General features: G+C 40.2%; 1 protein-coding gene across 36 annotated transcripts in view; it reads right to left on the bottom strand.

Moving 5' to 3' along the window:
* DTNA (dystrobrevin alpha) overlaps nt 1-13323 on the bottom strand; it is a 340156-nt gene that overhangs the window by 77494 nt on the left and 249339 nt on the right. For 35 of the 36 annotated variants that reach the window (XR_003516895.1, XM_027575980.2, XM_027575982.2 and 32 more), the window contains one exon: nt 4147-4232. The exons of the other annotated variant lie outside the window; for it this stretch is intronic. Coding sequence is in view for 34 of the 35 variants with exons in the window: in XM_027575980.2 (XP_027431781.1) it covers nt 4147-4232 (86 nt within the window). In the remaining variant the exon portion in view is untranslated. The remainder of the gene's footprint in view (nt 1-4146; nt 4233-13323) is intronic. 36 annotated transcript variants of the gene reach the window in all.

The raw sequence follows: 13323 nt of genomic DNA, 5'->3' as shown, positions 1-13323 counted from the left end.
GGATGTGCACGGGCACGCTCAAGCATGATACACTCAAGGCTCTTGAAGTAGTTCATTGTGCCATGGGCCGTGGGTGCCCACAAGGGCATGGTGGGAGATGAGGTAGAGATCTGAAGAGCTTTAAGGCTCTACTAAGGAGTTTAGGTTGTGTCCAAAAGATGTTGCAGGAGATACTAAAGATTTAAGGCAGGCCAGTGAGTTAGAAATATTACCCTAGGGGAAGGTATGGAGAAAGAACAACCAGTTCAGTTATAGAAACTCAACAAATACCTGGTGTTTGCCACAAGGCTAGTCTAGTAAACAAAACCAGCCCTTCCCAGAAGCTTTAGCACAGCACCTGACATTCCAGGCTTACAGCATTGTATTCAGAACTTCTTAGGATCCTTAGGACTATCTGAGAGCCCCAAGGAAGAAGTATAAACAGGTGTCCCAACTCATTACAACGACAGCTTATAACTGGACCAAGAACAATTCAACAGAAATAGGGTATTTGATTAGGTTGGTTTCTGTTTAGGTTGCCGTGTCCCAGCACTGCCGGGGGCAGCCTCATACTCGAGGCTGCCTGGAGGTACGCAGTGAACACCCTGCATATTGGTTCCTGGCTGCCCCAAGTGTTGGAAATGGTAGTGCAATATGGATTTTTTGCCCCTTTTCATGCATTTTAAAGCAGCTTGAAAAATTTAGTTTAAAATTTTCTGTCTTTCACTTTTTGCTTTCTAAAGATCCTAATTTATTTTCACAATGACTCTTGCCCGGCACCCTCCCACATGAAGGGGCTAGTTGGAACAAATAAATACCTCTCATCCCTATGTACAAAAACAGAGAAACTGCCAAACAAGCACAGCGGTGGCATAGTGGCTTAAAGTGAATTAGAATTGAAAGAAGGGAAAACAAAACCCTGAAATACCGAGAAATTCCATATCCTTTCATTTTATTTTTTCTTAGTACAAAAGCAATGCAGAAAATCATTACTTGTCTGTTTTATCAGTAAGTGCAGCTAGCAAAAGGAGACAAGAGAAAACACAATCCTGCTCATCAAGAGTCAGCCTCTGCTGTCTGTGGGCAGATTTGCCCATATTTGTGTATTCAGTTAATTCTGAATTTTGTGTATTCCCTGAAACTAGAAATACTGGTGACTGAATATATTTATTTTTGACTAACATTTTAGAGTTCTTCTAAGCAAAGTGCTTTCAGTTAAATTGTTTTTGTCAAATTGCTCTTGATCGACTTACCAGGAAACCACGAAAACCACCTCCTTGGGATTAAGTATACAAAGAGTGACTCCTCAGCCAGAGAGCTGGGGACACATTAGGCTGTGATTCAGATCCACCACTCTGGGAGAGGGCAGCATGATATATCTCATGATCATACTATCTGTTTTTGTTGTTCTCCAGAATTTGTGACTCTGAAATTAATTTCTGCAGACTGGAGAACATGGTCTACTTCCAGTGAGACTCATGCATTGGTCAACTTCTTTCACTGCACTGAAGAGGATTTCCTTTGGCCACTAGGTAGCATGCATGCTTTGCTCACTGATGGTGGGGTGAGGAGAAAGCACCCTCGTGGTGACTTTGTTGGCTTTGAATTCCTCGACATGCAAGAGATCTGCCAGGGCTTTGACAGTTGGTAAAGATCTGCCCAGAAACTTAGTTATCTTGAGCTTTGTAACTCTGCAGACATGGTTCCTTGCTGACCTAACAACCATTCCCTTGGTCTTTATGGACCCCAAATTTCTTCCTGTGCTAAGAAGGGAAAGCAGAGGCGTTTCCCAGCCCCAGAGGCAGGAGTGGATTCCTCCATGACTATCATGGGCATTCCTTTCTTGTTACCAGTAACTGGTGTAGTCCTGGGCAGTGACACTTACAGGCTGGGGGCCTCCAGAGTGAGATGTGACTCCTGAGATTGCCAGACCCCTTTTCCAAGGAGAGAGAGAAAATCTGCACCAGTGAAGCCTGAGTGGAAAGATGGAAAGCACTATAGTCCTTGATGACACAGAATTAGCTTCGTTCATGAAAAGCTCCAAGGACCCCCAGGAAGGTCAGAAAACTGGTTCTTTCAGTTTTCCTGAAACTTATTTTAATATGGAATCCTTTTATCCATGTCCCTATTAATACAACATTGAGTAAGTATTTGGAAATGATTCTCAAGACTTAAAAACAAACCATGTATCTAATGTCCTCAGCATAAGTGGCCAATTGTGACATGAGGTCCGCAGACAAGGCCCTGCAGAGTTTCCTCCTCCACCCTGGTTCCCTGTGCTCAACTTTCTCTTCCCAGCCTAACCATAGAGGAAATGCCTCATGGATTACTATGAAGCTGTGTTTTAAAAAAGGACATTGGTTCCACCACCTTCTAATTTAGTTATTATCCCCACTCAAGCACTGAGGCAGATTTTAATTTTTAAAATATCTTTCAGGCTAGCTAAAGAGAAATTAATCTCTCCCTGTAAATCCTGCTTGGGCTTCTCTGAATCCGAAATGCATTTGACTGGTCCACGGAAGGAGGTTCCCAAAGTGTGGGGAGATGTGTGCTTGTGCCTTCCACTTATCTACTGGTCCAATGACACAACTCTGTCTTGGAGTATGTCTGGGGAATTCCAGAGGAACAAAGAGTTTTTTTGTTTTTTGTTTTCCTGTATCTTGTTCGTTTCCCCCCTCTTTGTGCATCAGGAAGAAAGAGATCACACTCCGAAGCTGACAGGCAGCAGGTGAGAAAAGTGCCTGGAGGCTGTGAGTCACAGATGAGTAGAGCTGGGAGGGACCCTCTGGGTATCTAACAAAATCCCCAAATTTGGGATAAAGATGGAAGCCGAGGACTAAGGAAGTGGAGTAACTTCCACAGAATAACTCAGCGAATTAGTCACATAGCTGGGCTTACAAGCTGGGGTTCCTGATTCTCATGACAGTGCTCTTTCCCACATAGCATTATAACCCAAATTCATCATATTTAAGGTAAGGGAAAGGGGTAAGTGGAAATTTTTCTTTTAAACAGCAGCATCTACATCATTTAAAATAGTTGGAAATGAAAATTCTCGTCCCCTACCCCCACCCTAGGTCTTCTGAAACAAAAACTCTGAGAGTGGGACCCAGAAATCTATGGTTTAAGAAGCCCTCCAGATGGGGAAGAATGAAGGGGGGAAAATCGGAGGGGGAGACGAACCATGAGAGACGATGGACTCTGAGGAACAAACTGAGGGTTCTAGAGGGGAGGGGGGTGGGGGGATGAGTTAGCCTGGTGATGGGTATTGAAGAGGGCACGTTCTGCGTGGAGCACTGGGTGTTATGCACAAACAATGAATCGTGGGACACTACATCAAAAACTAATGATGTAATGAATGGTGATTAACATAACAATAAAAAATAAAAAAAAAGCCCTCCAGATGATTCTATATATCCTAAAATTTCAGAACCACTGGTATAGAGAAAAAAAGTCAGGTTCAAATCCTGGTACCACCTTAGCTATATGATTTACTTTATGCTACCTCTCCGAGTCTCAGCTTCTTTACCTAAAACAAACAAAACTCTTGTGTTTTCTTGGTTAAAGAACTACCACATTTGGTGACAAAATGTACATAAAAGGGCCCACAATCACTCAATGCACCTTAGCTACATGTTCTTACTGGAATCCAGTTCTCAGTCTGTAGTGTTTCTGTGCAATTCTTATGCCTCTACCTTGGCAATGTCTATTTTGGAACCTTTGGGATTCCCAGTGATTTGAACAGCACTGGCTAAGAAGAATGAGGAAACGTGCCAGGAGCTTTGGCTTTAGATTACCTAAAAAAGGGAGATTGTCCAACATGGCTTTCATGTCCCTATGAAGATGGACTTATGCCTGTAAGGCAGTATAGTACAATGAACTTGAAAGGATATACATCTTACTTTAATACTACAGTCTAGTTGGTGATACTCAACAGGTTATAACGAATAATAATCCATTAAGTAGAAGGAAAACATCCATTATCGTTACCATTTATCTAATATGAAAATATTTCTGTCATAAAATCCAAAGATCCATGAAGATTATATTTCAAACAACTTTCACAGAATGAGGAGAGTCCAAATGGGCGGCAGGACATAGCAGAAATGGGGAAAAGAAAATGTGGCACATGGGAGGAATAAGCAAAGAGAGACACAAAGAATAACTTACATCTTAATTTGTCCATGATCTTCCCTCCACACAATGTGGCTAAAGCCATTTTGACAGCAAATACTGAAATTTTACCATGGCCTTCCCTGTTTAATGATGAGAGAGAGAAAGGGAGAGAGAGAGAGAAAAAAAAGGTGTCATTTGGAGAACTTCCAGTAATGAGATCTGACATTTTCTGTTCTGTAGAAATCATAGGACACTGTAGCTGCATACATTATGTGAACATACCCATTTTGAAAAGACCATGAATACAATTCAACACAAATTTCTGAAAAGCTGTCTATTCAATGTTTCCTTTTTTCAAGAGAGAGCAGAATCTTCAAGTTATTCTTTGTATATGTCACTTGCTCAAAGCATGAACTGGCAGCTAGAGGGATATGTACTATTTAGGAATGGATTACAATTACAGAATATGATTTCACTCTGGGTTTCATAAAATAATTTTATGCATGATGATTCCACAGTGTCTATAATTTATTTAAACAAGGTTTCAGAAAAAAAAATTTTGTTTCGGTCAGAGAATTCCAGAATTTTGTTAGAGTAACTGTGGGGACTTTTCCATCACGCTTTTTTCCCACCCATCATTTCCTATCCATAAGCTGACTGTGTGTATGTGATATATTTACTTTTCAAAGAGAGTTGCTATTTTAAAGTGGCAAAAGGAAGAGCTCTGTTTGAGCTCCTTCCACCTAAATGACACCAGATCTGCCAAATCTTCATTGATTCAGGAAGTATAACTAACTTGTCCTTCACAAAATGTGATATAAAGGGCACACTGTAAGAAGTATAATATTTCAGCCAAATGATTTTCCAGCTGGGATGTTTATTCTTGTATCCTTGGAATCAGTAAGTGTACCCCATTAGTAATTCATTTCTTTGATAGTTGCTACTCTTAAGAATGATCAAAGGAGTTATTTAAAATAATAATGTGGCTAAAAGGTAAGAAAAGTATGGACAAGGGTTTAGTATATAGAATAAATCATTTATATGAATAAGGTCCATATATATGACAGATTAGAAGAATAAGATATAATAAATAATTGTGTCTTTGTTCATTACTGGGCTCCAGAGACAGATCATTTATTAGTCATCCTTACTGTAGTCTTTCTTAGCATAGGAACTCAAATACAGCCAGCCAGAATGCAAAAGTGACTGAGCCCTAGCCTAGTGGCTCTCCCATATGTATCTCTAAGCCTAAGCACCAGATCTATATAATTATTTATTAGAAATAATCTTGCCTTGGATACTTCATGTCAAATGAAATATGTTCAAAGTAGAACCCATGATCGTTACAAAGCCGTTCCATCATCCTCAGACCAACCCACTACTAACCTGCTTCTGGTTGTCAGTCCCTCTTCTGGCTGTCGGACTTACCATGTACCTAGTTACCCAAAAATGAATCCCGGGGAAGGGGTTACCCTTGACTTTGTTCTCTTCCCTAATTTCCCACCACCTGAATAAATGTCTGAGGGACTCATATATACCTCCTACCTGTATATTAAACCCATTCCCTGCTTTCCATTCTAACTGACATTGCCTCACCAGCTCTTGTGTGAACACTGTAATAACTTCTTAAATGATCTCTCTGTTTGCACACCCACATCACAGATTCGACTATAGTATTTCATTATTTAAATTTCTGATTGCCTCTGTTTGCCTACAGGATATGGTTACGACTTCACCTGTTCTCTCCAGTCTCACCTGCTACCGTTTCTGTTGAACTCCACTCCCCAGTCCCAAGTTTAAAGCCCCTGCCCTTCCTACCACCTTTTGCCCAGGACTCTCCCACCTATTCATCAAGACTCAGCTCAATATCATCACTCACCTGGCTCTGGAATGTGCGGGCAAATGCTCTCCCCTTCACTTTCATCTACTATTTGGCACCTGTCACACTAAGTGAACTTAATTTGTTTATTTACATGTCTGCATGTAATGTGACCCCACACTGTGAGATCCCTGGGGACAGAGACCATATCTTCTAAATTAGTTGAATTCCTAGCACCTTGCACTTCAGCACTGTCTCCCCCAGAATTAGTGAACAATATACTTCTTATGTTAATTAATGACTACTAATCATTATAATAGGTGCCCCTAGAATTTTGAATGACCACTCACTTAGTTGTTTGCTAATTTTAGAGCAGGTAGCTGTAAGAAAAATGCAACGATGTTGTAAAAAACCTCATTCAAAATTATTCCATGTGCACTGTATTCCCAATTGCATGGATAACCAGAAGTATCAAAAATTTTATTTTAGGAAATAATTAGTTCCCTTTCCTCAGCTGAAACATGGTTCAAATTATGAGGACAGGGAAATTTACCAACTGTGGAAGAATAGGAGCAATAAAGTGATAAAGTAGTCTTCAAAACGCAGAGAAATTGAGGAGCATCATATGTGAGGCTTTAAGAGCAATACCAGTTTCTTTCAAGGAATCAGAGAGAACAATTTAACTCACGAAAGAGGATAGACCACAGGTAATATTGGCACAGAGAGTTCTCCACAGGATGAAATGATGATAGCTCACAGATGCATTCTTAAACCTTAGTTTTTAATGAAGAAGATCATAGGGAGATCACCAGTTCTGTATTGTTCTTGGAAATGCAAGATTAATGCTATTACATTCAGGAGTGGTTGTATCAGAGCTATTCTGCCAAATTGACACAATAAATCTAGATAAATCACCAAGTGGAGGGCAGTTCAATGAGAGTTTTGCAGGAACTCAAGGGTGAAATTAGGCCACTGGAATGTATTGTTATGCAAGTCAGTGTGCCAGATTGCAAAGGTGACCCTTGTCACTAAGATGGATTCAGGGGGTATGCAGGAATGTAGATCTCGGGAAGCACACCACTGGTGGGTGAGTTTAGACCTTGCTCAGCCCCGATATTGGATAAACCTTGAAGGAATTTAAGGAGTGGAGATGAATGACTCCACAATGGAAAAGGGGGACACCGAGGTTTTAAATACATGTGGATCTTTTTTTTTTTTAAGATTTTATTTATTTATTTGAGAGAGAGAATGAAGGAGAGAGGGAGAGCATGAAAGGGGGGAGGATCGAAGGGAGAAGCAGACTCCCCTCTGAGCAGGGAGCCCGATGCGGGACTGGATCCTGGGACTCCAGGATCATGACCTGAGCTGAAGGTAGTCGCTTAACTGACTGAGCCACCCAGGCGCCCCACGTGGATCTTTTTAAAGAACATTTTCAGTAGATATAACAGGATGAAGAAAGGTGGGAGGTGGGGAGAAAGATTTTTTAAAGGCCTTTGACAAGATTCTATACCAAAGGCCATTACTTAAGGTCAGCTTGGGATCAGGGTCCCTATTTTTTTTTTTTTTTTTTTGGTGAAAAAAGTGGCATTAACAAAGGAAGCGAGGAGTAAGGAGAGGTTGGGACATCCAAAGGGGATGCTCATTGGGCATCATCCCTGACCGGGGCCGTTTGATTCATGAACAGTTCAGGAAACCCCTTAAGTATCTAGGAAGTGTAAAGTCAAGTTCATGAGGATGGATATCAGGAAGCTCCCAGGAGTCTTGTGCAAACGAGCAGGAAAGCGACATATTGTTCCAAAGTGAGTACGCACACGCAATGACTCTAGAAGTAAAGCAGTCAAACTGCAAATATGGAATGTTGGCCGTTGGCCATAACTCTGGAAACAGACCGGCCAAAGCCTGCTGAGGATGAAAAACATAGATTGTCCTTAATGCTGCAGGCCAAACAGCCTTGGAACGGCCACACCAGGGAAGAGTGCTAGAAAAAGTCTATGCTCTTGTCTTGTTTTTATGAGACGCTATGGCAGCAAATCTCCAAGTTCACGTGCAGTTCTGAGTGCCACTAAAGAAAGACGGAGCAGAGCTAGCCGTGTTTGAGAATACCGCGTGCCTTAGATGAAGTATCCATCAGGACGATCCACTTCCTGGGTGGGTGGGGCCCTAGAATCAATGACCCAACCACATGAGCTATTCTTTGCGAATAAAAGTTGCTAGTGCAGTTGATTCTTTAGTAGTGTAAGGCACAGCAAGAGCTTTAAAAGGAAATTTACTATTAGCCTATCTTTTTTTTCTTAAAAATTTTATTTTTAAAGTAAAAATTGTATTTATTTTAATATTTTCCCTTTCAGTGTAGAGCAAGAACACAATTCATAATACATTGCTTTCCTCTTTTTTCCATTATTTGGTTTTTGGCATAATGTAATATATTCTATTTTTTAGGCCAGTTATCCTGAAGTTCTTGCCAGTACAAACTTCACTTTCCTGTTCTAGCTTGAGGTCAAAAACCACTCAATTAAATTGCTATACCAGCATATAATTAATACCTTAAAGGGTATTTAAGACAATCAAAAAAATTAGCAAAAGTACAAACTGAAATTGCTTTATAAGTCAATGTTTCCTTGAATCTTTTATTTCCTTTATACTTTGTTTTCTCACTCTGAAAATTTTCAAATTTTCCTAAGAGGTGACTGATTAAAAATGGAAACCAGAAAGCACTTACCCTTTGGTTGAATTATATGTAAAGATTTGTAGAGTCTCTTAAAAACATAAATTACTTTAAAGCTTGACTCATCATAATAAAAAGTGAGTAAACTGCATTACAGTGGACTTTTTCCATGACCTCACAAAGAGACAAACTGATTTCTTTGAACTAAGAAGGTACTGGTTTCAGGGAAAATTTGTCTGGGAAGAAAAATCTGCTTTTGACAAGAAGGGAAAACAGCAAATAGATATTGATAGGTCTGGGAGGCTAGGCTGAATTCGGAACAGAATGTAAATTTTCTCTAAGTTGCCAAGCGAGTTTCCTGTTTGAAATTATAGAATCCCCTGATAAATTTTAAGTTGTTGAAAATGAGATTTGAATTCTGACTGATTCTTTTTGGAACAGGCTGGCGGAATTATTTTTCTATTTAAGAGTACTAAAACCAGAAGCTCTTCTTTTACCAACACATTTCACAAAAACATTTGGTAAGCATTTTGATGAGCACAGAACTCAAATTGCTCTTTCTCACACATTTTGGTGGCTTAATTAGCTGAGAAAATTGTTTCCTCCTCTGGCTTTCACAACACGCCTCTATCATAACTCATGTCTTTATCTGGGAATAATTTTGTTCATATGGATCACTCATTTTGTAACTCAACAGATATTTATTGACAATGCCTCGCAAGTTGGGGATATAAAGGTGAATAAGGAATGGCTCCTACCCCCAATTTGCTCACAGTCTATTGGAGAAAAAGAGTCAAAACCAGTTAACTTTAATACACATTTTTGAAAGGGTGAGAGATCTCACCTTTCTTATCTTTCATCCCCAGCCTATCCTGCGTGGCACTTAGTGCAAAGCAAGCTCTTAATACATGTTAATTAAATTAATGAATGCGCATGTGAAAAGAAATTTGATTTACCACTTAAGTTTTATATTGAGAAATGCTAAGTGTTTGGGTGAAATTACAAAAATTGACCTTATGGTCCTTAATCTTAGATTGTGCACTCGTGTGATACCTTGAATTTTGAAGTGATCACATACATACATAATTACTCTTATTTTTTGGGTTAGTGAAGTTAACATGTGAACAGACAGAAATCTTTCAGGGGGCTGTGGCATCTCTTTGGGCTTCCCATCATGTTAGCAAAACATTTGGGAAGAGAATTCCAAAACACCCGGCCATGTGAGTTTGGCAGGAGTTTCTCCAGAATGGAAGGGGCCAGAATTTTACCCCTGTGAAATTCCATTTGCCCCTCACACCAAGTCTAAGTCTGACATAAAGGTGAGTGACATTAAGGCTGTTCATTTTATCTACAATTGTGAAACTTCTTTGAAAAGAGATCCTATTTTCGTGACATGTAAGAATCTTGGAAAAAAGTCTTTTCTACTAAAACAAAATTTTAGCGATTAGAGGAAAATGTTCTGTGGAAATCTTGAATTTAAGATGTGGTAAGAAAAAAAAAATCACCGAACACCATGTTAAATATCTAGTTTTAAGCATATAGATAGTGAAAAAAAAAAAAAAGAGAAGAATAATTGGTTTTAGAGACCTCTTCTCTTCTTCCTTTGCTCTCACACATCCTCATAGCCTCAAACGTGAACGATATATTTCATTGGTGCGCTGAGAAAGGGTCGTGTACTTTGTAGTACATCCTGCATTAAACATCAAAATCATTTTTTAAAAAGATTTTATTTATTTATCTGACAGACAGAGACACAGTGAGAGAGGGAACACAAGCAGGGGGAGTGGGAGAGGGAGATGCAGGTTTCCCGCTGAGCAGGGAGCCCGATGAGGGGCTCGACACCAGGACCCTGGGATCATGACCTGAGCCGAAGGCAGACGCTTAACGATTGAGCCACCCAGGCACCCCCATCAAAATCATTTTTAAAACTCAAAAGGCAGAAAGGTTTTGGCAGAGTTCCAGAATATTTTATATCCACGCAGCTGAAACAGCGCTGTGGTACCTTTCACAGCACCAGGGGGTTTGGGCAGAGGGGCTCAGCAGCAGGACTGGATGTTCAAATGGCTCAGCGAGGTGCAATATGTCAAGCAGAGAGGAAAATACTAGGATTTTGTATTCTCTGTGAAAGACTATTATATGACAGATTTGGAGTTCTGGATGGCTGTCGTAAAACTGACTAAATCTACAATGTAATATGAGTTAAGTCCAAATATTTCCTTTGCATACACTCTGTTCGATATGTCTAAATAGCGCAAACTGGGAAGGTGAGGAATGTGAGCCTAATAAAAATATCCTGAAAAAGCAGGGTAGGTCTGGGGGAAAAAATGTACACTAATCACATTAAAAAAAAAATGAAACAGAAAGCACGAATAGAGCTGAACTTACCCTGATGCCTGAAACAAAGGATTTTTTTTTTCTCCCACTCACCTCATCTAGGATGAAGCTGTATGACGTGCGCATTGTTTTACCTCCCTATAATCACATTGTGTCAGACCGGGAGGGTTGTTGGCACACAGGAAATGCTGACAACATATTAGCTGTTATTACAATTAGTATATTATTACTATCATTGGAGAAGTGGCATTAACAATACAGCTTGACATCTGAAAATAGGAACATCACTGTTGCTTTTAATATTTATTGTTGTCCCGACTGTAATATTCGTATGACTGAATATATGTGAAAATAATATTTGCTAAAAACAAGGCCACTGTCACATAATCTACCTGAGGAGAAACTTCCCTAAGAAGGAAGGTTCTAGTGAACTGAAATGAACTTAAGTCAACAGCGTGAAGTTGTTCGTGTTTCCCAGGGAAGTAAGAAGAGAGTGAGAGAACTACGTTGAAGTTTTTTGTGAAAATAGGATACCCCCACATTAGTAGCCATAGACACCTAATTTTCTTCTCTTGTGGAGCAGAAGTAAAAATAGAGGTTATGAACCTAGATGTCAGAGCAACCTTGGACTCACTAGTCTGGGTAAAATACTAGAGATTAAGGAGGACTGGATTTCAGAAAAAGAATGAAAAGAAATCAGTGTGATGAGCTAAGAAAAGTCAATCATTGATCATTCATTCATTCATTCATTCATTCATTCACAGATTCATTCTGAGCTGGATATTGTCTCAGGTGCTGTGCATACAGAGAGTGAGACATGGCCCTGCTGCACGGTAGTTTGTGGGAGGTAGTCATACACACAGTAAGACACGCACCGTAAGGGAAGAGCAGAATCATGTGTAAGGAAGAGTGAGGTCTGGGGCAGGGGGAGTCAGCTCAGCCATGAGAGGAGAAGGGCTTCCCAGTGGATCAGTGTGTGACCGCCTCCTCTCCAAAAGGTCATTAGAGACTTTTAAGAATTATTTTCAAGATCACAGTTACCCCTCCATAAGCTGTTGAAAAAAAAATATTGTCCTCTTGTAACTTGCTGTCACGTTGTTTTTCTTTTGTTACTCTCAATTTCCTTAAAAATAATAGTAATGGTGGGAAGAAAAGCTGCTGCCAGGCTGTCAGCAAATAAGGGAAGGCAGCAGGCTCATTCCTGGGGTGTGCAGAACAAAGAGACGAGATGAACAGACTGGCTCAGGCTGTTTCCTAATATCTTTCTTCCCTCTCAGTCCCTGCTCCCTGATTCTGACATCTCCTTTCCCACTCTTCCCAGGTGCACCCATCCATTTTCCTAGGGACCCTGGAGAAGAGAGTGTCTGGGGTGGAAAGATCTGCTTAGCAGTCGGTTGGTAATTGATGACTGGTTGACTCCCGCTAGATACAGCCATTTTTAGAAGGAAAGTCAGGAAGAACAAAAATCTTCTAGACTCAAGAGCCTGACTATTCAGAGACAGAATGGCAAGCATAGGTAGAGCCACTGGGCACAAATGCTAGCCCCTAACATTCTAGAAATCATCCTGCATATGTAGCTACACACTCTCTACTTCCTAAGAGGCTGACTTGGTGGAGACACCTTGCAACCAGCAGACTGACCATGGTCTGCAGTAAGCATGCCCATGTGAGAACTGAGACCCGGGTGTTTCTTTGGGGGAGAGAAGGAAGGAGTGCTATTTTGGGGGAACTATGTTGTGAGAAGGCAAGTTTGGCTCTCAGGACCACAGCCAAGTGCAGTGGGCTTTGAGCCTCGTTTCAAGTTACCATTGTCATGGCGGACTCCACCTTGCTGGGTCTGGTGAATTTTAAGGCACTACTAAAACAATGACCAAGTTTCTCTGAATGCAGTTCTTATTCTCATTCTTCATGAATTTAAATCACTATACTGTCTTTCCTTTTTAAAAATATATATAGATGACCTCTTTGGAATGCAGGTTTTAATTTTATTTTAGATTTTTCTCCCCCTGGTTTTTATATGTTCATTTAAATTACAGCAAATGAGAGAAAATCTCCCGAATGTTTCAGTGATTCTATAACAGCAACAACATATCTTTCACGTACTAGGGCTCATTCACATCTACCAACATGCAGAAGGCTCCCTTAAACACTTGGGTTCTGTCGTGGGATAGGTGGTAGGAAGCGACATCAGATTTCCATACTGCATCTTATTTGGAGAAATAGGAGTTTACTATTATAAGAAATTGAATTGAACATTCATTTTATTCTTAAGTTTCTCTTCTTATATTCACTTCTAAGTGAATATTTCTGGTTATATTCTCTCCCCAGTTAGTGATGCTTCCTTATGGCTTACATCTCACATCGTCTAGAATTTCAAAAACCATCAGATGGAAATGTGAATATCAGCAGAACT

This window comes from Zalophus californianus, chromosome 14, assembly GCF_009762305.2.
Source record: "Zalophus californianus isolate mZalCal1 chromosome 14, mZalCal1.pri.v2, whole genome shotgun sequence".
Taxonomy (NCBI): domain Eukaryota; kingdom Metazoa; phylum Chordata; class Mammalia; order Carnivora; family Otariidae; genus Zalophus; species Zalophus californianus.
Note: the sequence above shows the minus strand (reverse complement) of the source record. Positions and strands in the feature narration are given on the sequence as shown.